The sequence below is a fragment of the Aethina tumida genome, chromosome 1 (genome assembly GCF_024364675.1).
Source record: "Aethina tumida isolate Nest 87 chromosome 1, icAetTumi1.1, whole genome shotgun sequence".
In the NCBI taxonomy this organism is placed as follows: Eukaryota; Metazoa; Arthropoda; class Insecta; order Coleoptera; family Nitidulidae; genus Aethina; species Aethina tumida.
In genome coordinates, this window is record NC_065435.1 from 44,388,595 (window position 1) to 44,404,625 (window position 16,031).

Here is a 16,031-nt window from a genome sequence, read left to right on the forward strand (position 1 = left end):
TTATTAAATAATTTTAATCCTTATGTCAAAGATTCTTTTTTTTTATAAAATGTAGAAGTGTGAAATTAAAAAAGCTCTTCCTTATTTTTAAATTATTTAAAGCCTAAAAAAGTTTTGAAATTTGTTCTTTCACAAATTGTCAGCACGGGTTGATAAAATGTTACAAATTAAATAAAAATCAAAAAAATATTTTAATTTGTTTATTTTCAATCTGTCACTACAGTTTAACAAAATGTTACACATTCTTTTGTTTCAAGAAGTTTGTTTCAAAACTTCAATTTACATTTATTAAATAATTTTGATCCTTATTTCGATTCTTCTGTAAAATATAGTAAAGTAAAATACAATAATACAAAAGCAATGTAGAGCTTTTTTAAATTCCAAAGTCCAAATTTGTTTATTAAACATATATAAAGTTCAAAAAATGGGTCATAAAATAAAACAATAGCAGGAAAGTGTTTTTTATAAATTCTAAATCAATTTTTAAATTTGTTTATTTATAAACCGTCATTACACACATTAAAACATATCCACATCGCTGGTGGGCGTATTTGAAAAAATAAATCTCTCATACCCGGAGGGAAAATTGTATGTAACCGTTTCGAAACACATCATCATCAGCAGTAAATAAATTTAATATAAAAAACATCGACTACAAATCGTTGGCAGACATTTCCGATTAGCTGCGCACAATTTCCACCGAACCAAAACAAAAAGACATTGTTTTCATAACCGTCTCGCACCGTCTTGGCATTGTTTCACTCGAAAACCCACCGACTAATTTTAACCAGACCTATAATTATCGAATTTTTTCGTGTTGTTGCAGGTTGTTCGGTACGAAATGTGATAAGTGCGGCTCATCGTTTAGCAAAAGCGACTTCGTGATGCGCGCGAAGAACAAGATCTACCACGTGGAGTGTTTTAGGTGCTGCGCGTGTGCGCGCCAATTGTGTCCCGGGGACGAGTTCGCGCTAAGGGAGGGCGGCGCCCTCTACTGCAAGGAAGACCACGACGTCATGGAGAAGACGTCGGCGCCGACGACGCCGCACCCCGCCACCGGCGAGAGCAACAACAACACGAGTTTAAGCAACAACAACAATCACAGCAACAATTCAACCGAATTAGGCTGCATGTCGGGTAAGTCGAACACTTGTTTTCCTCGGTTACCGTTCGAAAATGAGGGTTGGAGTAGTTGAGGACGAGCTTTTAGTTGATTCGTCCTAAATTTACACGTTTGTGTGGTACTGTGTGAAAGATTATCAACGTTAACAATTGTTTTCTTTCATTATCTTTACCCAAATGATGATTGGAAGGGTTGAAATCTATCTCTCTATTAATTCATCTTAAATTTAAAGATTGTAAAGTATTGTCTAAATAATTATCAACATTAACAGTTTCAATTTTCATCTTATAATGCATCTAACAGACCCAGAAGTACCTCTTCAGTCATATCGAAGTGTTGCTCCACAGTAATAAATCTTGTCACATTAATCGTTCCTTCAGTTTCCACCTTTAATAACTTTGTAATAAATTAAGGCAATAATTTTACTCAGTTTGGCTGTATCTCGGATAAATTGAACAGTTATTTGCCTTCATTATCGTTCCAAAATGAAGACTGGAAGAGATGAAATAAGTCTCTGATTAATACATCCAAAATTTACACGTTATAAGTCATTGTGTAAATAATTAACAACATTAATAGTCTCAATTTACATCTTCAGTAATCTGATAATGCATTTAACAGATCCAGAATTCTGCGAAGTACTTCTTCCATCAAGTCGAAGTGTTACTCCACAGTTATACATATTTTCACATTAAAATTGTGTGTTATCGTGTCTTCAGTTTCCATTTCCAATAACTTTGTAATAAATTATAACACAATAATTCTACACAGCTTGGATGCATGTCGGATAAGTTAAACAAGTGTTTTCCTTTATTACCATTCCAAAATGAAGATTGGGAGAGTTGAAATCAATCTCTGTATTAATTCATCCTAAATTTAAACGTTGTAAATTATTGTGTAAGTAATTAACAACATTAATAGTTTCAATTTACATCTTCAGTAATCTGATAATGCATTTAACAGATCCAAGATTCTGCAAAGTACCTCTTCAGTCATGTCAAAGTGTTTCTCCAAACCAATACATCTTTTCACATTAAAATTGTACATAATCATTTCTGTAGTTTCCCTTTTCAATAACTTTGTAACAAATTGTAACACGATAATTCAACTGAGGTCAGCTCATGTCATGTAAGTGGTACAGTTGTTTTCCTTTATTACTCTTCCAAGATGAAGAGTTGAAACCAATCTCTCTATTAATTCACGTTGTAAACTATTGTGTCAATAATTAACGACATCAATAATTCAATTTACATCTTCAGTAATCGGATAATGTATTTAAGAGATCCAGGATTGTGCAAAGTACCACTTCAGTCATGTCAAAGTGTTTCTCCAAAGCAATACGTCTTTTAACATTGAGATTGCAGGTAATCGTTTCTTCAGTCACCGTCTTTAATAACTTCGTAATAAATTATAAATCATCGCATCGAACATATCTAGGTTTCACTAAAGCTTTTCCTCACGATATCCCTTGACTGGTAAAAACAGCTGGCACAGTGTGTTACCAGAACCACGTCAAAGTCTTTCTCCCAAGCAATATATCTTGGGCATATATCTTCAGTATAAAATTGTAATCGTAGTGTATTACCAGTTCCACAACATTTGTTCGTCTTTATTTCCTTATAAATGGCCAAGTATTAAATTACATCGAATATGCGAAATACACGGGTAGAACCGTAAATGGCAAACACCTAAATCGACCTCCGGCGCGGATTTTTCGCTAGAACACCTTCTACTACTCATCCACGTCCGTAATTTATAACTTTCATTAGAAAATGCGAAATCTTCCGCACAAATACCGTTCGCGGATGCCTGGCGATTTTTCAAACGGTCTTATTATGTAAAATACTGTTACTTCACTGAATACGGCGGCACTGTTATTAATTAAAATTTTCACACTATGCTCCCGTTTACTGCTGATTCTTAATCTAATTAGGAGCCTAATGATAACTGGGTAATTACTCAAGCTTAAGATAACGTCTGATTCTAACAATGGAAAACTGATTTAACGATAGAAAAGTCAGTTGCAGCATTTTACTTAGTATAATACACAACTAATATAACAAATTACACTTAATTAGATAATGAATAATCCTACTGAAAGTAACACTCATTAAGACTATTAATTTATGATCTTGGAGCTCATTAAAGTTACGTGCAACGAGATTTTCTTGTTAAATTTCCGCGCTAAATTACACGATTTTCATGTTCATGCAGTTTATCCTGACATATGTATTTAACACATTTGTTATGTAAAAGCTTGACATTACTATTTTATTTTTAGTAACAGTAAGTGGTGTCCAAATTTTTTATAATTTAAAAAAATTAAAATCCTTAAGTCAGATCCTTGTTATTTTGTTTAAAACATTTCTTTAAATATTTAAACAATATTATACAAAATTTATAAAAATGTATTTTTTATTATATTGTCGTTATAATGTTTAAAAAAATTTCTTTATATGACCTTTACAATGGAATATTTTTGGGATAATCTATAAAAGACCTTTTTAATCACTACACAAAAATTTATATACAAATCTCTTTTAAAGATGAACTTTATAGTATCACATGTTAAATTATTACTGTATAGAAAAATATTAATATTGTTCTTATTTTATGTAAAACATATCTTTAAATAACATATCTATACAATAATATACAATTTTTTGGATATTCTATAAATATACCTTTTTAATCACTATACAAAAGTTTTAAAATTCCCATAAATATATTTTTTATACATTATACAAATTAGTTTTAAAGATAAACTTTATAGTAACACATGTTACAATTATCATTGCATAGAAAAATATAAATATTGTTATATTATGTTTAAAACATATCTTTAAATAACATATCTATACAACAATATACAATTTTTTGGATATATTATAAAAAGACCTTTTAATCACTCCACAAAAATTTAAAATTTCCTATAAATGAATTTTTGTACAATTCTCTTTTAAAAATAAACTTTATAGTAACATGTTAAATTATTACTGTATAGAAAAATATTAATATTGTTCTTATTTTATGTAAAACATATATTTAAATAACATACCTATACAATAATAACAATTTTTTGGATATTCTATAAAAATACCTTCCACTATACAAAAGTTTTAAAATTCCCATAAATATATTTTTTATACAATATACAAATTACTTTTAAAGATAATCTTTTAGTAACAGATGTTACAATTATGAATGTATTTAAAAATATTGATATTGTTGTTATTTTTTGTAAAATGAAATACCTATACAATAATATACAATTTTTTGGATTTTCTACATTTCTAATCATTACACAAAAGTTTTAAAATTCCCACAAATATACTTTTTATACAAATTTCTTTTAAAGGTAAACTTCATAGTAACACAAACTTAATATTGTTTAAATCATTTCTTTAAATAACATATCTATACAATAATATACAATTTTTTGGATGTTTTTATAAAAAGCCCTTTTTAATAACTATAAATTTTAATTTCCCATAAACGTATATACGTTTATACAAATTTAGATAAACTTTGTAATAATACATGTTATAATTATTACTATATGAAAAAGATTACTCTATAAAAAGAGATTTTTAATTATTATATAAAATTTCTAAATTTCCCATAAATGAATTTTTATAAAAATCTTTTTTAAGGGTATCTTTTAGTCACACGTGTACAATAGAAAAATATTTATATTATTGCTATTTTTTTGAATTTTTTTATATAATAAATATACAAATTTTTTATATTTTTTACCATTATAGTAAAATTTTAAAAATTCTCTGTGAATTGTGAAATCACTTTTAAACATATATTTAATTATAATAAAATTATTGAACAACTCACTATTTCTTATTATACAACATTTTATTTTAGTAAATGAATAATCTTATTGAAAGTAACAATCATTAAGACTATTAGTTTATGATCTTGAAGCTCAGTAAATTAGTCGATTTCCATGTTCAAGAAGTTTATCTCGACAACTACATATTAACACATTTGTTATGTAAAAGCTTAACATTAAAATTTTTATGAATTTTTAAAACAACAGATTGTTATCATTTTCTTTACATAAATGTCAATAAAATTGTAACCATTTAATAAAAACAGCGAGATACAAACAGAAAATTATTTTAATAAAAATGTTTAACAATATAGTATATTTTTGAGCCATTTTATGGTTACAAAAAGGTTTTAATTTCCGGATTTAACATTTTGTTTTTATAAACTCCATAATGGATGCCACAGTAGTTTTTAGAGGGATTTTATAAATGTCCAAAGTTTATTTAGTACATCGAAAAATTAAAATCGGCCACATTTTTAGCACTTGTCAACGTGTTTATTCAAAAAACACCACCACCGAGTCCGGCAAAAATAGTTCGGACCGCCACGTGACGACTTACAAAAACACTAATTGCGATCGTCACCCCGTAGAAGAATTCCTCCCGACCAAAGTCCATTAGTTTTAATAAGAAATACCGTCGCCCAAAAACAATATTTAACCACCGACTGAAAAATAAAAGGGGGCGACGCGTAACGCGAGAGTAACGAAACGGGAACGAAAAAAAAAGAAAGAACGAAGAAGAAAAGAAAAGGCCCAGGCATGATCCGTACAAATTGTCTTAGTGGTCGGGGTGGATTAAACGGCGAACGCCGCACGAAACGTTCACCCGCCTTTGGCGTCCGAAAAAGGAGAGAGGCCCGAAAAGAAAAACAACGGCGACGTTTTTCGAGTGTTTAAAAGGCCATCGTCGTCGATCTGTTTGGATTGGGTTTTATTTAGTTTCGTGGACTGGACATTTTTACTGTTTAAATATTTGCGCGGGGCTTAACTTCAAAGCACGGCCGCGCGCACGGCCCTCGCCTCGCTAACGGAACGGACGGTCAGTGATTCGGGGTCCCGGGGGACGTCCGACCGGTATCCGCGTGTCTCCCGGTGCTTTGCGACGTCCGAAACGAAAACGACGCGTCCTGGGCTTTCGAGTCGATGGGTACTCCCGCAGTGTTTAATGTAATTAGGGGGAGGCCGAGGTTCCGGTTTCGCTCACCGACACGTGATGTCCGTTAGGGGTTTATTTTTTTTTTTTTCTTTTTTGCTTTTTTTCCCGGATTCACCTTTTTATCAATCGAATTAATTACGGATTTGCTGGGTTTAATCACGGTTATTTTGTTCAGGATTAAAATAATACACTGTATTTTTTATTATAAATTTATTTTAACCAATTTTTTTACATTACAATTATTTAAATATAAATTTCTATTATAATTTTTATTTTTCCGTTGTTCTTATTAAATCCGTGTTTTTTTCGTTAATTTCTTGTCTTTTTAATTAGTTAATACAATTGAAGACAGCTGATGAAATATTATAAATCTTGTTTGTCTTATTTATAGGTTATTTAAAATGTTAGTTTCTCTTTGCCATTCAGAATAATAAACATTCTTTCTTTATTGAATGATATTCTATTTTTTTTTCTTTAATCATAATTTTATTACATGTTGAAATACTTCTATGTCTGTCTACATATCTAAAATTGTTTAATATATTAATCTAATCATAACTAACCATTTCTAACATACATTTAAAATTTTCCAATTTCTTAAATATGGCTATAATAATTATCAAAATATATTCAAATTTGTTAGTTATAGTTTATCCCAAATTGGTTGTTTTGCAGACGAAATAGATATCTCTGACCCGTTCTGAAATATTTACTAATACTGATATATCTTATATTTAGAAAAATTGTGAACTATTTATTTATTTATTTATTTATTTATTTATTTCATAAGATACTTATCTCAAAATCATATCTTTCTTTAATGTTTCGAAATAGATAAGTGTAACTTTTTTATTTCTGATAGAAACTATAATTCAGTTCGCCTTGAACTATGGAAAAATATATAATTAATATATATTAGATTATCTGCATAAATATTTCTGTTAAATTTCGAGATATTCAATAATATCAACTAATAAATATATAAAAAATAGTATTTTACTTAAATAACTAGTCAAATATATTAAATAATAATTTTTGACAAATAACAGTTGCTAATTTGTTTGAAAATTATTAAATTCATATCTCTGACCGGTTCTGAAATATTTACTAAAACTGATATTTGTTAGATTTAGAAATTTTGTGATAACTATTTATTTATTTATTTTTTCAAAAGATTATTTTATCTCAAAAATGTATATCTCCTTAAACTTTAGAGATAAATAAGTGTAACTTTTTTATTTCTAATGGAAACCATAATTCGTTTGCTTTGAACTACAAAAAATATGTAATTTATTGTGTACTAATGTCAATGTATCGATATTTCTGTTACACTTCGACATATTCAGTAATATTAGCTAATAAACATAGAAAATAGTATTTTACTTAAATGACTATGTTAAAGGTACTAAATAATGATTTTTGACAAGTTACGATTGATAATTTATTTGAAAATTATTAAATATCTCTTATTTCATATCTCTGACCGGTTCTGAAATAATTGAAAAAACTGATATTTCTTAGATTTAGAAAAATTGTGATAACTATTTACTTATTTTATTTTATTTTTTCATGATATACTTATTTCAAAAAAGTTTATCTTCTTAAACTTTAGAGATAGATAAGTGAAACTTTTTTATTTCTAGTGAAAACCATAATTCAATTTGCCTTGAACTATGGAAAAATATATAATTTATTATATATTAAATTATCTGTATCGACATTTCTATTAAATTTCGAGATATTTAGTATATTCAGCTACTAAATATATAGAAAATAGTATTTTACTTAAATGACTGTGTTAAAGATACTATATAATTTTTGACAAATAACGATTGATAATTTATAAGTTATCGAATATCACGAAATTTACCAGAAATATGGTTTTATTTCAGTTAAAAATATTTTGAAATATGACATATTATCTCGAAATTTTGTTGAAACATATTTTTTGAGATAAGTTGCTTATAATACTTTAAAAATTGTCTCTTAAAAGTTTTCACCATTTGTCAAAATGTCAATTTTCGTAGATAGTTATTAAATATCTCAAAATTTACCAGAAATATGGTTTTATTCCAGTTAAATATATTTTGAAATATGACATATTATCTCGAAATTTTTTGGAAACATATTTTTTTTATATAAGTTGCTTATAATATTATAAAAATTGTCTCTAAAAAGTTTTTACCATTTATCAAAATGTCAATTTTTGTAGATAGTTTAGATATTAAAAAAAAACTCTGTCTATTGAAATAACATATCAACAATTAGTTGATTTGGTCATAAACTATTTGTTTTAAAAGTAAAAAAGTAAAAAACTACCAATTAAGCTATAAAAACCTGTGTAATAAAAGTCAAGAAACTATTGTCTTTCAAATATAAACAAATTCAATATAAATATTTTAGTGAACTATTCCAAATCTTTAAATGTTACATGCCTCTTTACATATATCCTGAAGGCAGTATAATTACAATAAACATTAATATCTGTAATTAAGACGTGTTAAATGATTTCCTGTCAATTAATTTATATCTAAAATTCTAACAACATTCTAATACCATGATCTTATAAATGTTTGTTTTGTTAAATATTTTGTCATATTTTCGGATTAGAAAAGCATTTTTTTAAAATAATTTGGCTCCAAATTAAATCTTAAGTCTCTTTTTTCCTTATTTTATTGAGTATAGTATTGAGTATTTATAATTTAAACTATTTTATCTATAGTTGATCTTCGAACTTTACAATAATTTACCATAATAAAAGTCTTTGTGTGAATCAATTTTTGAAACAAAGGCAATAGAATGTAGATAATATAAGACAAATAAACATGATTGGAAATTATCCTGAGTAACAATAGTTAAATTCAATTAATACATTAATATAATATTACAGGCAATGCAATTCAATTGAATTATTCAGAAAAGCCGAAGCAATCAAGCGGCCATTTTCAATTTGTGTCGGCCAGTGATCCTGGCCATCGTCCGTTCCATTCATTAGCAGCGCCCAGTTAATCCTGGTCGGGAGCCGTAGTCCTAATAGATTATGCAGGCGTGAAACGATGGTCAGCTAGGATTATGTCCCGGTTCCAAACCGGCCTTTGTGCATTTTATATCAAAGATTGCATTACAATCACCACGTTGACGTAAGGAATTACCGGGCTAATACGGGAACGGGGACTTTTTCGCCGTAACGTCCGATTATGTTTGCCTTACTTAACAAATGGATTTCGCGTGAATGTTTAATGGCCAATTTCGAATCGTTAATGGGCAAGAGTGGCGATCATGTGGGGGGTGGACAAATAGAATTTTAAATCTCCAATCATCGACGCAGATGATCCCGACGATGACTAAATTGTTGCGTTTGTTTCAGACTCCGGCTCGGAGAGCGGGTCGCACAAGGGCGGCGGCGGCGGCATGAGGAAAGGCGGCGGCGGCGGTACCGGCAGCGACGGCAAGCCGACGCGGGTGCGGACGGTGCTGAACGAGAAGCAGCTGCACACGTTGCGCACGTGCTACGCGGCAAACCCGCGTCCCGACGCCCTGATGAAGGAGCAGCTTGTCGAGATGACGGGACTGTCGCCGCGTGTTATCCGCGTGTGGTTCCAGAACAAGCGGTGCAAGGACAAGAAGAAGACGCTGCTGATGAAGCAGCAGATGCAGCAGGAGAAGGTTGGTATCTTAGCCGCTGAACATTGTGGTACCACGAAAATGATTAACTGAAGGTCGATGTGCGCCTCGTATATAATGGAGGAAATGTCCAATTTGAATGAGGGCGCTTCAATTTAAGCTCTATGTTAACTATTGGTTTAATTGCTAGGAAATATTAATATTTTAAAATTGTTACATGCTTTAACATGATTTCTTGAAATAATATACATGGTCAAGTTATAAAGTTATACATAATATACTTGAAAGTTCGTGACCAAAGTGCGGTACTGCCAACTCCAGCCCGTGACCAAAACACCAAAAGCCACAGGTTGTTAATGTGTATTTAAAATATGCTTTAAAAAAATTCTTGAAATAACCATTTATTTTTTTTTATTTCTTACGTTTTAATAAAAAAATAATTAAATTACGCGAGTTATTATTAAATTGAAATTGAAAATTTATAATATAGAATTTTTTTTATTCCATTTTCTATTTTAAAAAAATAATTATATTTAAATTAAATTACAATACGTAAAATAAACTTTAGAATTTAAATTTGTTCAAATTTTGTATTTTATATAATAATTCTTAGATTACTTAAAATATTAAACTAAAATTATTAAAATTAATTTACAATGCTTCCATCAAACATTATATTAATTATAATCTTACCAATTTTAGAAAATTATAATTTATAGAAAATATCAATTTGTTAGATTTTTTGAAATATTTTTTAATATAAAATAAAAATAAACAGAAATAAAGTAAGATTATAATATTCTTGAAATAAAATTGTCATTTAAATTTCATGCCTCAAACTTAAAATTAAATATTGCTTACAAAACTTGTAAATTAATTGAAAAAATGTAATTTATAAAAAGTTGTTTAAATTCTTAGATTGTTTAAATATTAAAATTAAATTACAATGTCTCCAATTAAACTTTATATTAATTATTGTCTTAGTAATTTTATAAAATTATATTTTATAAAAAATATCAATTTTTAGATTTTTTGAAATATTTTTTAATATAAGATGTTTGAACAGGAATGAGGTAAAGTTATAATTTTCTTAAATTAAGATTATTATTTAAATTTCAAGCTTTAAACTTAAAATTAATTAATGCCTTATAAACTTTAGAAAATAAACTTCTTTTATAAATGTAATTTATAAAAAAATGTTTAAATTCTTTCATTGGGTAAAATATTAAAATTAAATTACAATGTTTCCAATAAAACTATATTAATTATTGTCTTACTAATTTTAGAAAATTATATTTTATAGAAAATATCAATTTTTTATATTTTTTGAAATATTTTTTAATATAAGATATTTGAACAGGAATGAAGTAAAATTATAATTTTCTTGAAATAAGATTATTATTTAAATTTAAAATTAACTAATGTCTTTTAAACTTTAGAAATGAAAATTTTTTTAAAAATGTAATTTATAAAAAATTCTTAGACTGCTTAAATATTAAAATTAAATTACAATATTCCAATCAAACTTTATATTAATTATTGTCTTACCAATTTTAGAAAATTGTAATTTACAGAAAGTATTAATTTTTTAGATTATTTGAAATATTTTTTGATATAAGATATTTGAACAGGAATAAAGTAAAATTATATTATTGAAATAAAATTATTATTTAAATTTGATGCCTCAAACATAAAATTAACTATTGTCTTATAAATTTTAGAAATTCCTTTAAAATTTTAATTTACAAAAAAATATTTAATTCTGAAATTGCTTAAAATATTAAATTAAAAATATTAAAACTAAATTACAATATTTCCAATCAAACTTCATATTCATTATTGTCTTATCAATTTTAGAAAATTGTAATTTATAGAAAATATGAATTTTTTAGATTTTTTGAAATACTTCTTAATATACGATGTTTAAACAGTGATAAAGTAAAATTATACTATTCTTGAAATAAAATTATTTCTTTTTTTTCACTTTTTTAAGATATTATTATTAAATTATTGTAGAAATTGAATTTTATTTAAAATCATTATTCATAATAAAAAATAATATTCTTAGTTTGTTTAAAAATATTTCTTTAAATAATATACTTCCTCAGATTATATAGTAAAACAATTGTATGATTTATTCTCTCTTTTAAGAAACAAAAAATACTTAAATTAAATACAATACTTTTATATTAAATATTATTATTTTCTTGCAAACTTTGGAAAAGGAATTCCGTTTAAAATTTTAATAAAAATGTAATAAAACTCCAAGGGAAAAATTCAACATTTATTTTAATAATTTAATCATACATTTCTTTGGTAATCCGCTTGAAATCTGTGTGCGAGAACAGTTTCGCTAAAAAATTAAGAACACCATCGGATTGCAAGCAGCCCGAAAGTCGGGTCGAACGTCAACGACGTCTGGATATCGGCCGAGTGGAAACGGGCATAAATTATTCCTACACATGTTCATACAAGGGACATCACATCTCCCGAATCGCAAAACAAGAAACAATAAAACCGCCGGGCCCGAGAACAAGTTCTCATCTGTTTCCCCGTAAAAGTAAACGTGTTATCGATTATTATCGTCATCTCGAGACCGAATCCGTCGTCGAGAAGTTGCCCCCACCCCAGGGGTATGCCCCCACCGCCGTCGCCGCCGCTCGTAAATCTCCAGGGGCGTGTCACGTGTCGGCCCCCCACCCCCGTCCGACCAATTACGGTCGGCGCACCGATCACGTGACGTCGGTGTTCACACATCGATTTGGGTCTGACGGTCCGTTGGGATGCGCGATTCTCGTCTCTTATTGGCAGACGCGGTCTCGTGGAAAATCCATCACTACGATCTTTTGTTTAACATGTTCCACCCGTGTTAAACCGCTTTTTTTTCCTTTAACCTTGACTGCATATAGAAATGAAGTCCAGGCATTTGTTTTTTGTGTTTCGGTTGTTGTTTCATTTTTTTTTTTCGGGTTCCTTTCCGAGGTGCTTTGTCGTTTTTATCGGGTGATGAATTCGACAACAATGGCAAATTGCAAGGTTATTAATTTATTTTGGGATCAGGAGTTCTAAGAATCCGTGAATTATCTAGGCAATTAAATAAAATTTATAATAATCAAAAAAAGTATTTTATAAGTTTTATAAATATAAATAAAAGTTTATAGATACTATCAATTATAACGACCTAACAATATCAGAAATAGTAAAAGTAACATTGGTTCAATGTTTAACTTGAAGCTAACTTCATTCCATGAAGCTCGTGAAGTTCACACAGCCAGTAGAATAAAGACAAATTGCTAACTTCTAACCTCTAAGAGGTGCATTTAGTTTTCTTCTACCAAGACACAGACTATTGAAAGTTAACTGTACTGACTACAGCCTATGATTAAATAGCTATACTACTAACTTCAGCTCGTAACGAAAAAGGCATAGATACTGCTAATTTCATTCCGGATTATTGAAGGTTAACTGCACTATTATTCAATTCACTACTAACTCGAAGCTAACTTCAGGTTGTGGTTAAAGAGCTTTACTACTAACTTCAGCTCGTAATTAAAAAGCTATATTGCTAACTTCAGCCCGTGGTTAAAAGACTCATGAAGTTTATTCTGCCAATTTCATATCCTTCTTGTTAATTTAAACTCGTGACTAATGGCTTAAAGTCATAACTTATCAATTTTGTTCAAAAGTTAGCTTAGAACCATGGATATATATATATATATATATATATATATATATATATATATAATAAATAATAAGTAAAAGTTAATTATTATTGATCTTAAACTAAATCTTTATTAAATTTACTAATAAACCAATAAATATTCCTCGCATAAATATGTTTCGTGGCATTGCAATAAATATCAAATGTTCATCCAAACACTTTTTAAATTGCTGTATAAATCTAACATAACCCAGTTTTACACACAGGACGGAAGGAAGTTGGGTTACGGCGCCATGCAAGGCATTCCGATGGTTGCCTCGTCGCCGGTCCGTCACGATTCGCCCATCGGCGTCCACCCACTGGAAGTTCAAGCGTACCAGCCACCGTGGAAGGCACTGTCAGATTTTGCGCTGCACTCCGATCTCGAACAACCCCATCAACCTGCCTTTCAGCAATTAGTTAATCAGGTAAGTTGTTTAATAACTAAGCTGTTACATTAGATGAAATAAAGCTCGGACATTCTCCTGGAATGAAATATTATATTAATTTAATTCATATGTTGTATCACAGTATTACAATTTTGGTGGATGCGCCAGTGTAACAGCAGAAGTACAAAAATATTAACTTCTTTCTATATTGTTAATATAAAGCAATAAAATAATTACGAGTATTACAACAAGGGAAATCCTTTGAAAAGAAAATTTCATTTACACACATTTTACTTATGTATCTCACAATTAACATCAAAGAAAGAACATGAAAGTACTTTTTAATTTTTTATTTTACATTTTGCTTTTAGTTTTTTTAATTAATTTCCCTATTTTTTAATATTTTACAGAGTAAATTTTTAAAAAATCCTTTTGAACAATAAATATTATTTACACAGGATAAAATATGAAATAATTAATTTAATTTACTTAAGAAAACTGACTAAAAATATTTTCACAGTTAAAGCAAGAAAAATTATTTCCAAAGTAATGTTTCTGAATAAATTACACAATATTTTAATTGCTTTAAATTATTATTTACTCAATATCAAAATATTTGTTTGACCTCAATATTAATATTGTGATTATTGTCTTGAATTGTAAATTAAAATTTAATAACTAAAAAAAAACTTTAGAATTCAAGAAGTACATGATGAAAATTTAATTAATAATGTCAATAGTAACAATTTTTATACTTACTTATATTGTGGGTACTAAATAATCAACAATTTTAAACATCTAGTTTAAATAAGTAATTAAAATTTCAAATTTTATGAAATAATTAATGGTAATGGTAATTATTATTTTCAGATGCACGGCTACGATCTGCCGCCGCCGTCGATGGGACCGACGCCCGGGGCGCCGCATCCGGGCGGTCTGATGGGTCCGGGCGGGCCGCCGCCCTCCGACGCGATGACGCATCCCGACAGCACGGACAGCTACGTGACGTACCTCGACAGCGACGAGAGCCTGCCCGCCAGTCCCTAACACCCAGGCGCGGCACTGAACTAGCCGCCCCCGGTAGCGGCGCTCCTGATGTGCTGGGGCGCCATGCTGATGAGGCGCCCCGCTGCCACTCCACCGCCACACTGACCAAAACGAACGCCCTCTATGCAACACAGCCCAGTATTCATTGTTGATTTGATTATGTTGAGTATGATGGTTTGGGGACGGTGGGAAGATGCATTTCCACACGACTCGGATTGTTCGCATGAAATGCGACCTGTCCGAATGGCCGAAACGGAATTTTAGTGTATTTGTCTGTCAATTTTTTGTTTTTAAATACGAGATTACCTACGCAAACTTATTTATTACATTAAACTTTAGAAGGAAAACGGTAAATGCATCCTTTGATCGTGCCAGTCCAAACACCATGTGCAATATATGTTTCCTAGATATTTTAGAAATACTTTCTCACTAAAGAGCAAGTCCCTTAACCTTATTAACTATTGGTTCTAATCAAAAAGTAAAGTACCTATCAGGAAATAATAGCAATTAAGAATCAATAAATATTTTATTTTATGTTGGAAAATTGCTATTTTTCCATTTTTGAAAAATAATGTTCATAAATTATTTAATTATGCTTTAAATAAATATATAATAAAAGGATTACAACCACTGTAATTCGTCAAAATTATTATTTCTTTGCAGTCGATTCAATTTACACCAATATTTTAGTCAAATATTCATAAAAATCAATGTGAATGTGATATTAAATTATTTGACGTTGACTCACTAAAAAAACATTTACATAGATTTTTTATTGACTATTTTTATGGTTTTTATTATATGTATATGAATAGGGTGAGCGAGTAACAAAAAATCTAAACAAACATCTGTATCATATTGTAATTTATATCTATTGTAATATGTTATATTGTATAATTTGTTAAAATCTAACAAGTGTCGCTAATTTTTGTAGATGTTATTAATTTTAGATGATACGTGCATTCGAAATGTATAAATATTTTTACAGAGCTCTGTATCACATAATTTATTGCAATGAATTTAAAATATGTATTTGATAAAAAGATCGTAAATTACATGTAAATAATGTTATATAAGATTAATTTGTAAATAAAATGAGATAATCATTACCCCTTACTTTATTCCACCCTTTATCCAATCCAAACCAC

The 16,031-nt window shown here is 29.0% G+C and overlaps 1 protein-coding gene across 3 annotated transcripts in view; it reads left to right on the top strand.

Moving 5' to 3' along the window:
- Positions 1-15,992, top strand: part of LOC109605286 (insulin gene enhancer protein ISL-1) — a 55,194-nt gene extending 39,202 nt beyond the window's left edge. For 2 of the 3 annotated variants that reach the window (XM_049961585.1, XM_049961583.1), the window contains exons 3-6: positions 827-1,137; positions 9,491-9,789; positions 13,663-13,875; positions 14,707-15,992. In XM_049961585.1, the coding sequence (XP_049817542.1) occupies positions 827-1,137; positions 9,491-9,789; positions 13,663-13,875; positions 14,707-14,883 (1,000 nt within the window). In that variant the 3' untranslated portion in view covers positions 14,884-15,992. The remainder of the gene's footprint in view (positions 1-826; positions 1,138-9,490; positions 9,790-13,662; positions 13,876-14,706) is intronic. The other variant, XM_049961584.1, reaches the window with a different exon arrangement.
- Positions 15,993-16,031: the final 39 nt, after the last annotated feature.